We start from the raw sequence: 18,601 nt of genomic DNA on the forward strand, positions 1-18,601 counted from the left end.
CAAATTTTTTTTTTCCTTGTGCAAATTTCCTTTGAATTAAAGCATTCTGTCTCCTGTAGAAGTTCAGTTTTACAGAGTGGTTCTCATTTTTCTGCTAATCTTTCTCTCTCAGGCAGCTGGGCCCCTTTGTATAGGCAATCTGCCTCGGTTGTTTTATCGAAGCCCAAGATCAGTTATTACAAAACCCTCTGTGGTGTCAGTCCTTCCTTACAGGCAAAGGAGTCTGTATCGCCATGGGCCTGCACTGGATAGGCTGTCAATTCTCTGTTCCTTAGCTGTCTGGTCTCCTTGTACTTTCCTGGACTGTAAACATGGAAAAGAATGTGTAGGCTGGAGCCCTCTCCCCCATCTCTGACTTGCAAAAATTTCTCAGCATTTCCAGTCTTCAGCACTGGCTCTTCTGCTGTTTTCCAGTTTATTACTTACTCCCCTGCAGAAAATGCTTCACACCAGTTTTTTGCCAGAAACTAAGGCTTCACTTACGTCCAGTTGGCCGTACACTCTAGTTGCAGTTGTTTTGCTCAAGAGAGGCAAGTAGCTTAGGGTTGGAGTTAACGGAGGGTGCTATATGCAGGTCATTGTATGTCCAAAATCACTTCTTCCTCATAATTCTCCTGCACTTCCCATTTCATATTTGTTTTATAAGGAACTCCTTTCATAAAGAATGATTCTGTTATATTTTGGGCACTAGTGTATTTCTTTTCCTTGACATTTGCTGTGGTAGCTGAGAGTATTAGAGACAACTACAGTAATCTAAACCTTGGGGATTAGGTTCTCCCTATAACAAGAAGTTGGCATGTAGGTATTTGCTGCTATCAGTTTGGTGGCTTAAGATGTTGAGTTGGAAGTCTTTGCATGCTCTTGGCTTCCAGATGGCTGCTGTAGCTCCAGGTATTATGCTTTTACTTCAGGTGGGGAGAAAAAGAAAGTAACCAAGGCCCTCGGGTGTACCTGTCAGCTGACTTAGCCCTCCTATAAGAGCCTTTGTGGTTGGTTTATATAATGATTTCTGCAGGTTGTTAGCTCTCTTCCCTATTTAAGTGGGAAGCTGGTGTATGTAGTTTTTCTACTTACATACATTACTACCCTCAATAAGGTCAGCATTCCAGTACTAAGGAGTATGGATCTAGCAAGGCAATTGATCTCTGCCCCCACAATCATAGTTGGGACTGGATATTTTTCATACTGAACATAGTAGAGGATTGGATCTTTTTCATACTGAACTTTTTAGAAACACACTTTGTTGAAGGCCTAATTGTACTGCAAGAGCAACACATGCACAATTGTTTAATGTTGAAAAAAATTTTGGTTCAAAGTGGGGACCCTAGACTCCTTCTGTGAAAAATTATCATTAATTCACATATGAATGATGCAACTGCAGATTGATTCACTTTAATACAATTTACTTTATCTACATGTATATATTTTTTAGTTCACTGAGCCAGTTTAAAGTAAATTCAGACATTATGACAATTTTTCCCCTCAATATTTCTTTAAGAGGACATTCTTCTAAATAGCCATAATATCATTTTAACATTCAACAAAAATAACAGTAATTTTCTAACATCTTCTAATTCCAGCCCATATTTAAATTGCTCCAATTGCCTCCAAAATGTTTTTATAGTTGCTTGTTTTTTGAACCAGGATTGAATCAGTGACCACCTATTATATTTGGTTATGTCTGTCAAATCTCTTAATGGTCTCCCTTTTCCTGTTTCCCATATTAACAACAGTGACTTTCTGAGGAGATCTGGCTAATTGTAGAGTATCTCACAATCTGGATTTATCTGATTATTCTCCCAGGGCTTCATTTAATGTGTTTCTCTATCTTCTGTATTTCTTCAATTCTGGAAGTTAGCTATAGATTATTTTACTAATTTTTTAAAATTCTCTGACATTGTGTATTAAATATTTCTCTCTACCCTCAGGATACTTTTTACATTGCAATAAACAGTGCAGTGTTAGCAGCAGGAATCACAGGAAACACTTGCCTCTCTCTCATGTGTCTTTTATCCATTGGCTCTCTTCCTAGGTAGCATGGATCTCCCCAGGTGCTGGGTGAGAGACAGGACAAGGGGGAAGAGGTCCATTCATGTTCGCTTGCCCTTTCGCCCTGGAAGTGCCTGTAGAGTTCAGCAGACACCCCTCTCAAGGTCCTATGTCAGACACTGAGGAATGAAGGGCTAGAATGGTTTACTTCAGATTGCATTATAGTCGCGGGTATATAATGTCTGGTTTTCCCACTGTTAGTAGTGCCAACACGTGGGTAATGTCATTTTTCCATTTAAAGGGACCTTGTGCTTAAACCAGTAATCTGTGAGCTGATACTGTATGAATATATTTCACTATCAACCTGTATCTACTGATTTTAGCATCCATTGATAACCCTTGCCTGAATCAGTTACATTGTTAGGGCTTTCAAAATGGTGATTTCATTCAAATGAATAGTGCTCCTTTATTTACAAATTAGCAGTCTTCTGTAGAGAAGAGTTTTCCCTCTATTTGCTGTTGTCTGGTTTTCATGAACTAGGGTATTGAGAAGGTGGGACAAAATGTTAGTTCTTTCCCTCTATTATTTTTTTTAATATTTTATGTATGTATGTATGTATGTATGTATGTATGTATGTATTTATTTGAGAGAGAGAGAGCGCGCGCATGGTTGGGGCGTTGGTAAGGGCAGAGGGAGAAGGAGAAGCAGACTTCCTGAGCAGGGAGCTTGATGCTGGGCTTGATGCCAGGACTCTGGGATCATGACCTGAGCGGAAGGTAGATGCATAAACAACTGAGCCACCCAGGTGCCCCTTTCCCTCTACTAATTTTAACATGTTATTACCCTCTGATGATGGCAAATGAGGTTTAAATTTTTTTCTCTTTCTCGGACAATCATTAAGAATTAATGTGTTTATGTGCTAATGTGTTTCAATCAGTAACTCTTTTATTTTCTTTGATTCTCAAATTGTTCTAAATTTGGCCCCTGGAAGCTCTTTCTAAGAGAATTTAAGAGCTGGAAGGAATCTTAGAAATCAGCTACTCCAAATTCCTAAGTTTTATAGATGGGGAAACTAAAGCTCAGAAGTTTGTGACATCCGAATGTGTTCCAGCTAATCAATGCAGAGCAGGGATTAGGATCCAGGTCTCTTGAAGCCTCAGCTAGTGTTCTTTCCACTGTTCTAAGGAAGATATCTGCAGTAAATCTTGCTTTCAACTTCTTACTAATATTAAGCAAAATGAGAGAAATGGCCCATGTTTATAAGCATACTTTTTTTGTTTATTAAAAGTTAATGTCCAGTGCCTTAGTGGCTGAGTCAGTAAAGGTCTGCCTTCAGCTCAGGCCATGATCCCAGGGTCCTGGGATCAAACTGCTAGTCCAACTCTCTGCTCAGTGGGGAGTCTGCTTCTCCCTCTTCCTTTGCCCCTCCCTATCCTGTTTGTGCTCTCTCTCTCCCCTCTCTCTCAAATAAATAAATAAAATCTTAAAAAAAAAAAAGTTACCATCTAGTCCAGTGGGTGGCAAACTGAATAGATTAATTATTTGCTCTGTTTAGAAACAGCAGAGAAGCACCGTTGTAGGCTGGGCAGTGGGCCAGTCTGAGAGGTGAGTTTGCCTGAACAGTACACTGTCTACACAGTTCGTTTTGAATTGTCTTGAACTCACATTTTATTTGACCTGCAGAGTTTTGAAAACTTGGAGTTCATTGCCAGCATGGAAAAGTAGTGATTTCATACACACGTTTGAGTTGTCAGAGTCTCTAAAACCACTTGCAGATATCTAGCAACGTGAGATTTCCATTGTGATATAGCAACATTCAGTTGTCCTGGAAAAGCTTAAGTGGGCATGCCCTTCCAGCTTCTGAGTCACTGCCTAATAGGTCCTTTACATGTTTGCTGTTGGATGTCAGATGTTGTGCTGCTTTCCTGCCTGACCTTGTAAGCATTTGAGATAGTGACCCCTTAGATAGCTTGATGGGAAGAATTCTAGGAAAATTCTTGCAATGAAGAAAACATCAATAATGGAGGCACACAGGAACAGCAAGAAAATAGTACGGTTGACAGTTTTCCTGCTGCTAGTAGATCTTCAGCATCTTAATCACAGAGGGTAAAACCAATGATGACAAGAAGTCAGCCAAAAAATTTTGAAATTTTCAAGAAGACAGTTTGAAAAAGTGGTTTTCTTCCTGTCATTGTGAACCTCCGCTTATGTTGATTATGGTAATGTATATGTATATATAATTTATATTGTAATGAATCATATGAAAAATGTTCATTTTATAGTTGAAAATGATAAAATCTTGGCAGTTTCATATGGTTCAGCTAAAAAAGTGATCACATCTATGTGGGGTGTGTACCCCAAATCTTCCTTTCATAGGTGTGTTACCCAAGCAGTTTTGAAGCCCACTGAGGTAGAAGAGACTTACTCTTAGTTTAGAATTCCTGTGGGAATGGCTAATGAATAAAGCAGAATATGCCGTAAAATCACAATGATAAGAAAGTGCTGTTTGTGTAGTAGAAACAAGGACAAACAAGGAGTTAGAGAAATGGGGGTAGCAGGTGCTAGGATCCTCAGGGGAAAGCTTCACAGTGAGATTGGGCCCAGTAACTACAAAATCTTCATCTATAGTCAAATATAAATTATTTTAATTATCTGCAGTGTTTCATACTGTAAGTGCTAAGGATAATTAAGAGTTGGCTATTTATGTTTCCATAATCTTGCAGCTACAAAAACTCAAGTTTATTTGATCAGATCATGCTAATATACTCACTGGCATACTTATAAATTGGCCTCCTATATGTTTGTTTTTAATGTCAGTGTTTTTCAAATTGGATGGCAAGCCATTAATGAGTTATGAAATTAACTTATTGGGTCAGAACTAGTATTTTTTTAAAAAGTGAAGTGAAATAGAGTATAAAATATAGGAGCATGTTGTACAGAGTAAGGGTAGCGTTGTTTAAAGACATTTGTATTTTAGTTTTATGTGTGTGTTTCTATGTGTACGTGTGAATATACCAAGCTGAGATATAAAATTTATTTCTTAGTATGGGGTGGAGAAAAAAATTGAAAGCTATATTATTATAGTTTGGTATTTTGAGTTTATGATAGAGTGCTCATTCACTATTAACAGTGAGGTTTTAAAATCAGAGTCCTGATTCTTATAAATTTTCAAAGCTGCAAGTCTTTTAAATAATCTTGCTAGACATGCAACCAAGCAGTCTTTTTTTTAATATTTTATTTATATATTCACGAGAGTCACAGAGAGAGAGGCAGAGACACAGGCAGAGGGAGAAGCAGGCGCCATGCAGGAAGCCCAGTGTGGGACTTGATCCCGGGACTCCGGGATCACACCCTGAGCCAAAGGCAGATGCTCAACTGCTGTGCCACCCAGGAGTCCCCCAAGCAGTCTTTTAAACTGATTCCAATGCATTTATTTGGGTCTCCATCCTTCCTCTTCAGTCCTTTGAACACTGCTGAATTGATTGATTCCTTTTTTTTTTCCCCCTCCCAATTTGAACTGCAGAGACAACCTGACTGGCATGGGTAGATCTGTTGCATTGGAAAGTGTGTAACTTAGATTATTACATTCTGCAGTGGTTGATAAATGCTAAATATGTGGATAGGTGGAGTGGAAAGGTGAACTTCATGCATTAATACCAAATCCTCAGTTTTGTTACCAAAAACACACCTTATTTTCTGGTCTGTCATCCAGTCTGGCTTTCACAGCAGCCTGTCAGTTTCTTCCGGCAGTTCAACAGCCCACATATGGAGGGACTACTATGAGCAAGGCATGGCCAACAGAGTTACTAAATGTTGTAGTTAATGGAAAGTGAGAAGAGGAGGGTGAGCTGCCTGGGCACTGGGTCACATGGTTATTGTGAGGGTTTTGAGTGCTGGCATGGTGAAGCAGATGGTGCCTGAACAATTAACCCACTGGTTCCTAAGCCCTTCTGTGATCTTTGCTAGGTGGTTGACTTTATTTTTTATTATTTTTAAAATATTTTATTTATTTATTTATGAGAGACAGAGAGAGAGAGAGGCAGGCAGAGACATAGGCAGAGGGAGAAGCAGGCTCCATGCAGGGAGCCTGATATGGAACTTGATCCCGGGACCGTGGGATCACACCCTGAGCCGAAGGCAGATGCCTTCAGTTGATGCCTCAACCGCTGAGCCACCCAGGCATCCTTAGGTGGTTGACTTTAATCCAGCAACTTACTTAAACTGTTTGATTCTCAGTGTTTTTGCTGTTAGATGGGGAAATTCTCACATATTAAGAATTCTAACATTTGTAATGTGGCACATAGTGGTTCAATATATATTAATTACACCCCCTCTTCTTTCATTTTTTTTAAAGACTTTATTTATTTATTTGGGGGGACCAGAGAGGGGCAGAGCAGAGCGGGGAGCAGAGGGGGATAGGGGCAGAGGGAGGGGGAAAGAATCTCAAGCTGAGTACCTGCCCCCACCCTGAGTGCCTAGCCTGAAGCAGGGCTCCATCTCATGACCCTGAGATCTTGACCTCAGCAGAAGCGGAGTGTCAGACCCTTAAAGGACTGAGCCCCTCCAGGTGCCCCACTTCTTTAATTGCTTGTATAGCTTTTCTTAACTACCATTAAATAATGGTAAGGTCCCATGTTGAGGTGAAAAATGATTACTTTTTAAAGTAAAGCCATCTCTGGGGCCGTCGTATCTGCCTGAGAAGTGATGCTCAGAGCCTAGTTTTGGCATGAAGTGGCTAGTGAGGCGTGGAAGGAGGGAAGAGGCAAAGCTGGCTTCCAGTGTCTGAAATTTGCTTGCATATTCATAGTAACTCTGTTACTATAAATAGCAGTCTTATGCTTGTGCTTGGGTTATTTCAGATTATGATCTGGATTTGAGGAATCTCTTTAGCTATTTTTTGTTCCTAAATTAACATTAAAGAATAGGTCTTTTGGGTGCTGCCATTATTTGTAGCTTTTCGGAATCTTTTTATTTGTAAAATGAGGGGCTGGGTTAGTTAGCTCTAATCCCTTTAAGCTTTAACATTTTACTATTTTTCAGGAGTTGGGTTTTCTGCTGTTCACTAAGTAACTTATATTCCTCAAAATGTGGCATTGGTTGGTGGTTGTTTTTGCCTCCAGCAATGTTTATCAAAGTTCCTCTGGCAATTTTAGTTGGCATTTTCTTCCTCTTAGGAAGGGAAGGGGTCTCCTGAAGACTAGGCACAGGCAGGCTTGGAGGACTCTTACAAAGGCATCAATGGCCCAGTGTCCTCTCTGCATACGTTTTATGATGGTCTGGCTGGACGAACTTGACCCCATTGCCTGTCTGTCCAATCTCTGCTCTGGTTGCCTTAGTTGAGAAAACAACGTCTCTTACCCTGGAGCCTTCCTCACAACTGCGGAGGGCCAGCCACCAGTGCTTCTCACCTGTGAACTTGTCAAAACACGGCTCCCCACACCCTATTCCCAGAAATTCTGATTTTAAGAAGCCCAGAATTGTGAATTTGAAACAAGTGTGGTTGTTGATTCTCATGCCAGGTGGGCTCTATGGCATATACTGTGAGAGGCTTTGGTTTACAGTGTGCTGCCTCTGCTGTTTGAAAGATTGGCGGGGGAATTTAAACTTTATTTATGAACAGTCTTCCTCTAAGAATGGCAGGCCTACTTTCTTTCTTGTTCATAATTGGGATGAATTTATGATTTTTATGGAAACCAGGTGATTTTCTGCCTGGTGGGCTTGTCTCTCAAGTCAGGCAAAACTCAATGCTTGTCACATTAAGACCACTTGCCAGAGGCCTTGTCAGAATTTGAATGTTAAGCAATTTAACCCTTTTATGTTGGCTCCTGTATTGTGGACTTGGGCTCTTAAACGGAAAACAGATTAAATTGGATTTTAAATATGTAAATATTTTGTGTTGTGTAAATTAGTTAATACTTTAAATGTGTCTCACTCATTGGACATGAAGGTTTGGAGAAAAAAAAATTTTCCAGAAAAGAAATGTTTGTTTTAGTAACTTGATTATTACACTGACCCCTTTTAAATGTAATCATCACTACACAGGGTGAAAAATTTGGACCGTTTGCTGGAGAGAAGAGAATGCCAGAAGACTTGGATGAAAATATGGATTACAGGTTGATGTGGGAGGTGAGGATGCCATTGTTATTTTAAATATTTAATGTGTCTCTTTATACTGTTTAGTGCATTTACAAGGCTAAGTTAATAGGTATTGATTCCAGTTGGCTATTTACACACTGGAATGTTTCAGTTTTAGGGGATCTGAGTAACTTGAAAGTTTAGCATTAAAAAAATACTGCTGAAATATCTTATTAGACAATTCTAGAACTCTGAAGTTTATAGTTGATCATTGAAAAAGGAGTTTTTCATGCATCAGGATGTTTGGATTTTTAAAGAAGCATGTTCTGGTACTGGATTAAGAATTTGATTCCTGTAAATGGAAATTATACTTTCCCTTTGACTTTTATTTCACCACTGCAGCTCTGATTGTAAAGAAACAGTTCTTGCGCTCTTTATTGGAATGAAAATACCACTTTAAAATGTACCTTACATATAGTTCAAGAACTGTGACTCTGTTAACAGTCTTTTGCAGTCTGAAATTTCCCTAATGCAGGGATCTGTACATGCAAATATACATTTGTATAAGAATTTTCATCCTAGTTTAGGCCAATTATATTTGTTACTGTCTTTTCTAATCATTAGAAAAAGAAGGGCCTGAGGGATAGAAATAGAGAAGTAAAGATACAGAGATTATTGAAGCAAAAACTTGGAAAAAAAAAAACCTTAGTTCCAAGAATTGTATTTGGTAGGTTCCATGAGTGGAGTGGGAGCTGAGCTCAGTGTAGATGAGGCTGAGATATGGAGGATCAGTAAATCAGAAAGGTGTAACATAAAGGGGTAGAGAGTTACATACGTCTCTGAATGTGTATTTATTAGTTCGAGTCTGAAGAGCAACAGAACCAGTACGATGGAGGTAAAATATATATATATATATATATATATATTTTTTTTTTTTTTTTCAAAGAGTTGGCTCATGTGATTGTTAGGGTGGCAAGTTGGGATCAAGTTAGCAGTCTTACAGGCTGGAAACTCAGATAAGAGTTGACATTGCAGTCTTGAGGCAGAACATCTCTGGCCAGCTTCAGGTCCAATTAAGGCCTTTGACTAATTGGCTGAGGGCCGGCCATCTGCAGTATTGGCAGTAATCTACTTACAGTCAACTGATTGTAGGTATTAACCACATCTGTGAAAAAAACAAAAACAAAAACCCACATTTGTGGAATACCTTCACAGCTACGCTAAGAGTACTATTTGATAAATAACTGGTTACTATAGTCTAGCCAACTGGACACATAAGGCCATTATAGTCTATTATCTGCAAACAAAATATTACTGAAACTGCTGGTGGTGGGGAACAGTGCTTGAGGAAGATTCTTGAAAGGTTTCAACAGTGTGGATCATAGAAAATGGAAATTCATAATATTGTCCTCACCAGAAGTGGAAGATGGAAAATGTTCCTGATTTGCCTAATTTAATGTACTGTTTTGTTTATTTTTATGAATGTAAACATATTTTCAATGGCTTTCATTAGTTTTCTATAAGGTCTTAATTTTCTCAGCAGTTAATTTTTTTAACCATGCAATTTTCAGAAATCAAACATCTATGTGACAAAAAGATAACCGAAATAAGTCACAAATATACAAATATCAACTATTTAGGAGGTTGTTAAGGGCTTTTGATACTTGTTCTGAAAATTTTAGTGTGATGGGTTACTGTTTTGCACAGCTGGTTATGAGATATTGTGAAATAGATAATGATCATAATTTCTATTTTGAAGGAGACACTTGCATATCAGAAACTTAAGTAGGCTGTTTCTGAACTGTTCTGTAGTTGACAGTGTAGCAGCAGATTATCTAGTTTTACATGACCTGTTCTCATGGATCTGTAATGTCTTTATATTGGTACCTGTTTTCACACACTGGTTTCCCCATCCTTTCACTTTGCTGCCCAAAGAACTATTGATTTTATGCGTTGTAGGTTCAGGGGATGTTCCATTCACTTAGTGATTGCTATGCTCTTATTTTATTTTTACTTCTTATTTAATATCTGGGTTTTGAATAAGTAATATTTGTACTTTTTATGCAACCCCGAAGAGTATTAAAGAAGTCTCCCCTTGATGAACCTGCTTTTTTTCACCTAAGACCTTTGATCCTTTTAACCCCTTAGTTCATGCGTCCTTCTACTCCTTCCTCTAGGTAGGTCTTCCTCCTAATCGGGTTTTCATTTTGGATTGTCAGCCAGTTTTTGCTGTGCTGCTGGGTGGGGCAGGGCAGGGGAACACCTCTCTCAGTGGTTCACCTTTATGGCGGGGGGGAACATTTAAAAACAGTCAACACCTTTTGAATTCCAAAGGTTTGCTGCCTACTAGCTTTAATCCTATAATTTATGAAGTTAACTGAATGAGCTCCTTCCCAGCCTTGAGTTATACTAGTAAAGTCTAATTTTGTTATTTAGCTGTGGAGTTGCAGATTCAGAAGGAGTAGAGGGAAGGAGGATGACTGGTCCTCCTGCAGTCTTCATCTCATGGAGCCCTTTGAATCCTCTTAAAGGGAAATAGGAAGCTTCGCCTCTCTGGTGGGTACTTTGAGACTGGTTATTGAAGTCATTTCTAATATGGCCCATAGCTACAAAGTTAACCATGTGCAGCTCCCATTAGGTTGTTCTTCTCAAGTCAATAGTTAACCTAGTCTGTGTATGGTTATGGAACACGAATCAGATCCTTAGGATATTGTAGCATAGCTCTTTCTCAGTGTGTATTTGCACTTTGTTTATGGTGCCAATAGTTCTAGTGGACAGGGCCAGGACCTGTGAACCCTGTGGGTGGCCATTTCACACCAAAGAACTTGGAGGCACCAGGAGCCCACTGGTGTGTGTGAGTCCCTGTCAGTTTGGGATAGGATATAAAGGGATCTAATGGGATCAGTGGGGAGCATTAATACCATTTGCTACAACCTTCTTGGAATAGCTTGGAAATTTATTGATGCCCACGGCGTCAGAGAATTTACCAGCACCTCAGCCTCTTTTTGTGTTGGCCACCAGGATTTGAGATTCAGGTCTGAAGAGAGTCAGTCTCATCTGTCCTTAAGACTTGTTGATAACCTCAGATTTTTGTTTTTCTTTTAGAATTAAGTGCTTTAGCAGAAGATCTCTTTATTTCTTGGACCTGAGGCCAATCAGAGCTTGAGGCTATAAACCTGTGTCTGATTATAAATGCTTCCCATGGATAATGTAGTGGAATGAGTCCGATTGTCTGTATTGTATTCTATTCTGTAGAACAGTCTTTTTGTGTACTTTCTTCCAGGTGGTTTGGAGCTTGAGAATTTCCTTCTAGTCTATACCCGCTCAGACTTGTTCTAAGACCAAATTCCATTCATGTGTGGCTAAAACTCTCAATCATCCTTTGTTTTTAAATCTCTAAGAGCCGGCAGCCCAGGTGGCTCAGTGGTTTAGCGCTGCCTTCAGCCCAGGGCCTGATTGTGGAGACCTGGGATTGAGTCCCATGTCAGGCTCCTTGTATAGAGCCTGCTTCTCCGTCTGCCTTCTCTGTCTCTCATGAATAAATAAAATCTTTTAAAAAAATAAATCTCCAAGAGCTTCTTTTTCTATAATACTTTCTTCAGTATTTCAAGCCACAGTTCAAATACCTCCTCTCTAGACTCTAGGTCTTTATGCTTCCTGTACATGCATTCCTTTAAATTTTGACACATATACAATACTACACAGATTATACTTTTTCCTCTCCCAGCCTATTACTCAGGTATTCTAAACTAGCCACTGGTGAATCCAGTGTGTGCTTGAATCCTCCAAACTGCTCTTGCTCTGTTTGCAGTGGGTCTTCCCTTCCTTTTCCAAAGCATCCTTTTGCATCCTTTGGCATCACCTGTGGGAAGTTTTTGTCTAGAAACTAGCCTGGTAAGTTCTCAGAGCTTGGTATCATCTTGACATTTCCAGTGGAGTCATTCATTCCTAAAATTTACATCACAGAGGTCTCAATCCGATCCCCGATCCCCGTCTCTCTCCTATTCATGCTGGGTCCATGTTTGCCTCTCAGTCTTTGAATAGTTCAGGGTATAGTTGGGTATTTAGTGGTGTGATCTGATGCAGGTTGAGCCAGAATACCATTCTATGGTTCAGTAATAGTGGATGGTCCTCTGTGGACAAAACGTTCTTGCTGTTAGCTAGTTAAAAACTCACATACAGAATCCCAAAGAACTAGGTAGAGCCTGGAGAGTCAAGTGAAATATTTAAATTCGGGGTGATGTTTTTATAGGAAAAAATAAAATCTCTTTTACTTAGTTACAGTTTGATTTCTTGCTATTAAACCTTAGAAGAAAAGTTTCTACAACTTGATAGAAAAGTAATCTCTATGTGTTAGAAAGACAACAAAACAGGGCTTAGCTTTGTTTTTTTAAAAAGCCCATGCTCTTACCCTTAAGGAGCTTGTGGTCTTGGAAGGGTGCCAGAATTAACACATTGTAGGGTACATAAAGTATGATGAGAGGAGTCAGCTTTACTTGTATGATTGTGACTTACTGGCACTTAAGGAGTTTTTACATTTGTTTACTTTTCTAAATCTATTGCCTTGAAGATTGATTAGGAAAACATCTTTCATGTCTGAGGCTAGTAGAATTACCAGGGCTATTGGTCATTACATTCTACTAGGTAGCTGCATATCACAAAATGCAAAATATCAAATAACCATAGTTTTATTTATTTTTGTCTGCAGAAAAGATTTTGTACCTCTGTGTAAATAACATGCTTTCAAAAACATAGCTAGAGAAATATGATTACAAGATTTGTAGGTGTTTGTAAGAATTGTTAATCTCTTGCAGTTATAGTAAATTATTATTTCAAAATCAATGTACATAGCAGGTGAACTGGGGTCCCCTCTGTGATTGAGCTTTAAATATGGTTGATTTTTGAGAACTTTTTTCCCAACCCCCAAACCTTACATACTGGTGATATTTCCTAATTAAAAACCCTTTTCTGTATCTCTCTTTGTTTCTAACCAAGGAAGAATAGATAGGAGCCAGTTGAAGATGAAAATATCTACCTCATTAGTGAGCATAACTCTCTTAATTAAGTTCATGGCTCCAAAAAAGCTGTATTGGAAAAGGTAACTGGAGCCCCCTGTTAGAGTGGTGAGGACTTTATACTCCTCTTCTTATTTATTTTTTTTTTTAAATTTTTATTTTATTTTATTTTATTTATGATAGTCACAGAGAGAGAGAGAGGCAGAGTCACAGGCAGAGGGAGAAGCAGGCTCCATGCACCGGGAGCCCGATGTGGGATTCGATCCCGGGTCTCCAGGATCGCGCCCTGGGCCGAAGGCAGGCGCCAAACCGCTGCGCCACCCAGGGATCCCTATACTCCTCTTCTTAAATCTTGATCTTTGCACTGGCAAGAGTTGGGCCTGAAGAGTAGGTTCTGAATATATTTGCCTGCCAACTGTGATGAGAACTGTGGCCTGACTCACAGGCTCTATTTGAGGCAAAATTGGAATGGAGGATACCAGAACGCCTGGACAGCAACAGACAGGTCTGCAGTTTGCTGTAGAGGGCACATCTGAGCCTGAGGGTAGGTCTGCTTCCTACAGCAGAGAGTTGAGCATAGAGAGAAATGAAAGTCAGGGTCTCAACAGCCCAATGAAAGGAAGGAACCATGGAGGAAAGAAACCAAAATAAATATATCTTGAATTTCTCTCTCTTCGAGAGGGGAAAGTAAGGAAATAGAGTGAGGGAGTAAGAGTTTTTGATTAAGAATATGTATATGTAGAATTGGTTTTGCTCTTTTCTGATACTGCAAAACAATGAAGCCATTGGGAATCTTTACAGAGAAAAAAATAGGCATTGTTTCTATATAACAAAAATAGGCATGGTAAGTGAAGTATGGTAGAACAAGGAAGGATACGATGGTTAGGCAATATTCAGTCTGATTTTATCCTGAGGGTACAGAAAGCCCTCGTTTTCTTGGGACTTATGTTTTAGTAGGGAAAGTTAGACGTAAAACACCCTTTATAAGTAATACAATGAGAAGTAGTGATGTGGATATAAAGAAAACAAAATAGGGCAAGAAAATTTATGTCAGGGACTCCTGGGTGGCTCAGCAGTTGAGTGTGTCTTTGGCTCAGGGCATGATCCCAGAGTTCCAGGATCAAGTCCCACATCAGGCTCCCTGCAAGGCACCTGCTTTTCCCTTTCCCTATGTCTCTGCCTCTCTCTCTCTCTCTCTCTCTCTCTGTCTCTCTCATTAATAAATAAATAAAATACTAAAAAAATTATGTCAGATAAGAATTTGGACATATCGATACTCCTGCTGAGATCTACAAAGACAGATTGAATATAAAAATGATTCGTATAATGTCAGAGCTGTTATAGCAAGGAGTACTAGAATGTCTGGGGTTCCAGAGAGAAAGCTTGGAGAGGTGAAATGACAACCTGCAGTCTCTTTACACTTGGAAATTGGTCAGACTTTTGCTGATCCTGGATTTTAGACAAGAGTCTAAAAATCTGAGCTCAGCCCATGTTGTTTGAGCATAGAGGAATAGGTAGAGCTTTTGGCAGGCTTGTGAGGTTGGAGTAACAACTTTGGAGATCTAGAAGAACTGAAAACATTCCCAATTCCTCCTCAACACATTGGCAGCATTATGAAACTATGTGGCAGAATGTTTAAGTTCAGCCACACATTTTCAAAAAGTGGAGTGTTTTGCAGTCTCATGCTGCTGAGAAGGGGCCCTCAGTGTGTACTGCTTTTAGTTGGAAGCACTACAGTGCTATGCTGTAGGAATATCTTCGATTGAGACTGGCTGAAGCCTGCCACAACCCAGCTCACTTTCTAATTAGTTGGTGATGAACACTTTCTACTCTGCCTGGAAAAAGGCAGGGTAAACCTACTGTGGAGAAACACAATACCTGGATTTTCTAAAGTTTCTTAATATACAATGTCCAGAATTTAATTAAAAATGACTCGATGCTAAAAGGAGCACCTGAGTGGCTCAGTCAGTTGAGCATCTGACTCTTGGTTATAGCTGAGATCATGATCTCAGGGTTGTGAGATTAAGCCCCACATCAGATTGAGATTCTCTCTCATTCTGCCTCTGCCCCTCCCCCTGCTCTCTCTTTCTGTCTAAAATAAAAAAAAAAATTAAATCTTTTAAAAAATGACTTGATGCTAAGAGATAGCATTATTTGACTAAATCTGAGAGAAAAGCTGGACAATGGAAACTAACAGAGGATAAATAATATTTCAGATATTGATTAGAATTAGCAATTACATTTAAATTAATTTAAATTAGATTTAAAATGATCATGATTGATATGCTCTAGAAAATGAAGAAAAGGGGATCCCTGGGTGGCGCAGCGGTTTGGCGCCTGCCTTTGGCCCAGGGCGCGATCCTGGAGACCCGGGATCGAATCCCACATCGGGCTCCCGGTGCATGGAGCCTGCTTCTCCCTCTGCCTATGTCTCTGCCTCTCTCTCTCTCTCTCTCTCTCTCTGTAACTATCATAAATAAATAAAACATTAAAAAAAAAAAAAAAAAAAGAAAATGAAGAAAAGAAACATGAAATAACCAGGTGGAAATTTTTTTTACCATAAAAATTGAGATGTATAAATGTCAAATGTACATTCTAGAATAGAAAAAAATATAATAACTGAAGCTGAGAATTCAGTATTTGAATAGATATTAGATAGGACAGAGCAAAAGATAGGTTTAATGAAGAGGAAGTCAATAGCAAATGTTGAAAATGCAGCACAGGGACTAAAAATAGATACATCAGACAATGAAAATATCTAATGTATCTATAATGTTATGACTTTTTAGGATTTGAAGGGCAAGAGGAAGAATATGAGATGTAAGTGAATCTGATAATGACAAATTTCTTGAGTTCTGAGCCTCATGCAGCATCTGAAAAAAAGCAAAATTAAAAAACAGGCTACCTAGATATATCTTCGTAAAACTGTTGAAAACTAAAGCAATCTTAAAAGCAGCCAGAGAGAGAGAGAGAGAGAGAGAGAGAGAGAGCGAGAGACCTTACTTTTGAAACAGCAACAATAAAAAGGTGGTAAGACAGTCAACAACTGAATAATAGCTTTAAGGTGATAGAAAATAATCGCTAATCTAGAATTCTATACCCAGCAAAAATACTAAAAAGTGAAGGCCTAGTTCTATGAGCATCTTCAAATGTGAACAGGTCCCTGTGTGACTGGTTCTTGGGATTTCTCTCCTAGCATTAGACCTAACCTTAAGTCTTCATCTTCTCTTCAAATGAGCAATGCAAGACCACTTCCAGATCCCAGCCAGAGGAAAAATTTGCCACTCTGGATTCTCTGAAGAGAGGGAAAGAACAGAAAGAGGCATTTACATACATAGATATGTAAATTGAAATAGATTTTACAAACAAGCCAGTGAGGACGTTTTCAAAGTAGAACAATTGTCTAACAAAGTTTGCAGACCACTCAAAAGAGGTCATAACTGATCTCCCAAATCCCAAATTTTGGGGTGATTTTTGTCAACCATGTGCAAATGACTACCCTGCTTAGGGATAAGAAGGAAGAGATGCTGAACTATTTTCTCAAATCCGAAGTGACAGAATTTGAAAATATTGAATCATATTATAAAATAGGTTTTATTTTGCTGAAAATCTTTACTTTAAAATACATTCATCTCAATAAAAGTGGGAATCCAATTTCAGTGTTGACTGAGATCAAATAGGAATCTAGGAAAGACTTGATAAAATGTTTATGTCAGATACAAAATAAAGATTTCTTGAAGAGATGCCACAAAAAGCCTCCAACCCTTGTCACCTGGTTCAACCGATGATTTGGATACAGGAATGGGTAAATTAGGAGACTTCATCAAGATGCTATGTGGTCAGATCTATTAAGGGACAGTTTAGCTTCTTACATGGATGACAGAAAAGGGGAAGGAGAAGAAGCTGATGTTCATGCTGGTAACTAAGACTTGGAACATATCAATAATGAAGAGGATGAGGATAAAGGAGGAGATGAAAATGGTGATGATGTTGAAGAAGGAGAAAGGTTGAATAGGAAACAGGAAAATATATATGTGTTAACAGAATACTACTAGATTCCGACCTCCCTTTTATTTCTTAAAATTTTATATTTTCTGGGAGCAAGTTGCCATCTCCTCTTTTTTCCTTTTGTGTTCATTGCTTTGTTCTAATGAGGTTTCTTTATTTTTTTCTTTTTTTAAAATTTTTATTTATTTATGATAGTCACACAGAGAGAGAGAGGGAGGCAGAGACATAGGCAGAGGGAGAAGCAGGCCCCATGCACCGGGAGCCCGACGTGGGACTCGATCCTGGGTCTCCAGGATTGTGCCCTGGGCCAAAGGCAGGCGCCAAACCGCTGCCCCACCCAGGGATCCCTCTTTATTTTTTTCTTATCTTTATGATATGATTCTCTACTTATTTTATGGAAGAATATCTTGAGCAAAATACAATGGGAAAATATCTCTATCCTTTTCTGATCCAAGTTACTTGTTATCCCTTTTTGTCTCAAAAATGTGAATCTAGTGGTGTGGAAATAACACATCACCATGTTATTATTGGTGTTATTTCCCACCATGTGGGAAAGAAGACAATTTTTCTCTTTGCCCTGCTGGAAGCTAGAGAGTGTTCATCCTTGTGCTTAAAATCCTTGACTTTTACTACTTTCTCTAAAAGGCTAGGAGATTACATTATGTCTCTATATAAATATGGACATTTAGCATTATCAGCATATATAAGCACTTCATTAAATTTAAAAAATCTAATAAATTGAATTATACTAAAGAGGGAAGGGATGAGTTTGAGATGTTTGGGTGTTTTAGTATTAAAAGGACAGGGGAGAGAATGGGCAGATGCAAGCTTGAAAAGATAATGGCAGTAAGTTATTATTTAGACAACATGACTTGATCTTGGACATGCCTAATTGAAGCTTAACATGATACCTTTAAAATAAAATTTTCTTCTAATGATGACTTGAGTTCTATCACTTGATGAAAAATCATCCAAATTGTGTAGGATTTTTTGGAATTGACACTTTCTGTTGTAATTTTGTTACTGTTTATTTTTAAATTTGGTTTTTCTTTTATGGAAAAGGAGAGAAAATAGCTCTAAATCTTAAAAGTATATATATATTTCTTTATTACAGTAAAATTGAATGCATATATAAAGGATTTGATACTTTTCCCTTAGAACAAATTTCAGACCTTCCAAATTTTATTTGCTTAATAAGTAGTTTTGTCAAAAAATTAAAGACAAATAAAGATGTATTCAGATAAACAAAACCCAAGAGTCCTATACCAAAGAAAAACTAAAGTAAAGGTAGCTCTTCTGGGAGAAAGTAAATGAATTCTGATGGAAACATGGAAATGCAGGATAGAATAAATAGTAACAGAAGGTAAATATATGAGTGAATAAATATAAATGTTGATGGTACTAAAAATTACAGTAATGTCTTATGGATTTAAAAATATATACAATTTGGGATCCCTGGGGGGCGCAGCGGTTTGGCGCCTGTCTTTGGCCCAGGGCGCGATCCTGGAGACCC

General features: G+C 38.6%; 1 protein-coding gene across 2 annotated transcripts in view; it reads left to right on the forward strand.

The window, feature by feature from the left end:
• PRDM5 (PR/SET domain 5) overlaps nt 1-18,601 on the forward strand; it is a 198,074-nt gene that overhangs the window by 13,420 nt on the left and 166,053 nt on the right. For both annotated transcript variants that reach the window (XM_072755333.1, XM_072755334.1), the window contains exon 2: nt 8,033-8,116. In XM_072755333.1, coding sequence (XP_072611434.1) covers nt 8,033-8,116 — 84 coding nt within the window. The remainder of the gene's footprint in view (nt 1-8,032; nt 8,117-18,601) is intronic.

Source organism: Vulpes vulpes, chromosome 4 (assembly GCF_048418805.1).
Source record: "Vulpes vulpes isolate BD-2025 chromosome 4, VulVul3, whole genome shotgun sequence".
NCBI lineage: Eukaryota > Metazoa > Chordata > Mammalia > Carnivora > Canidae > Vulpes > Vulpes vulpes.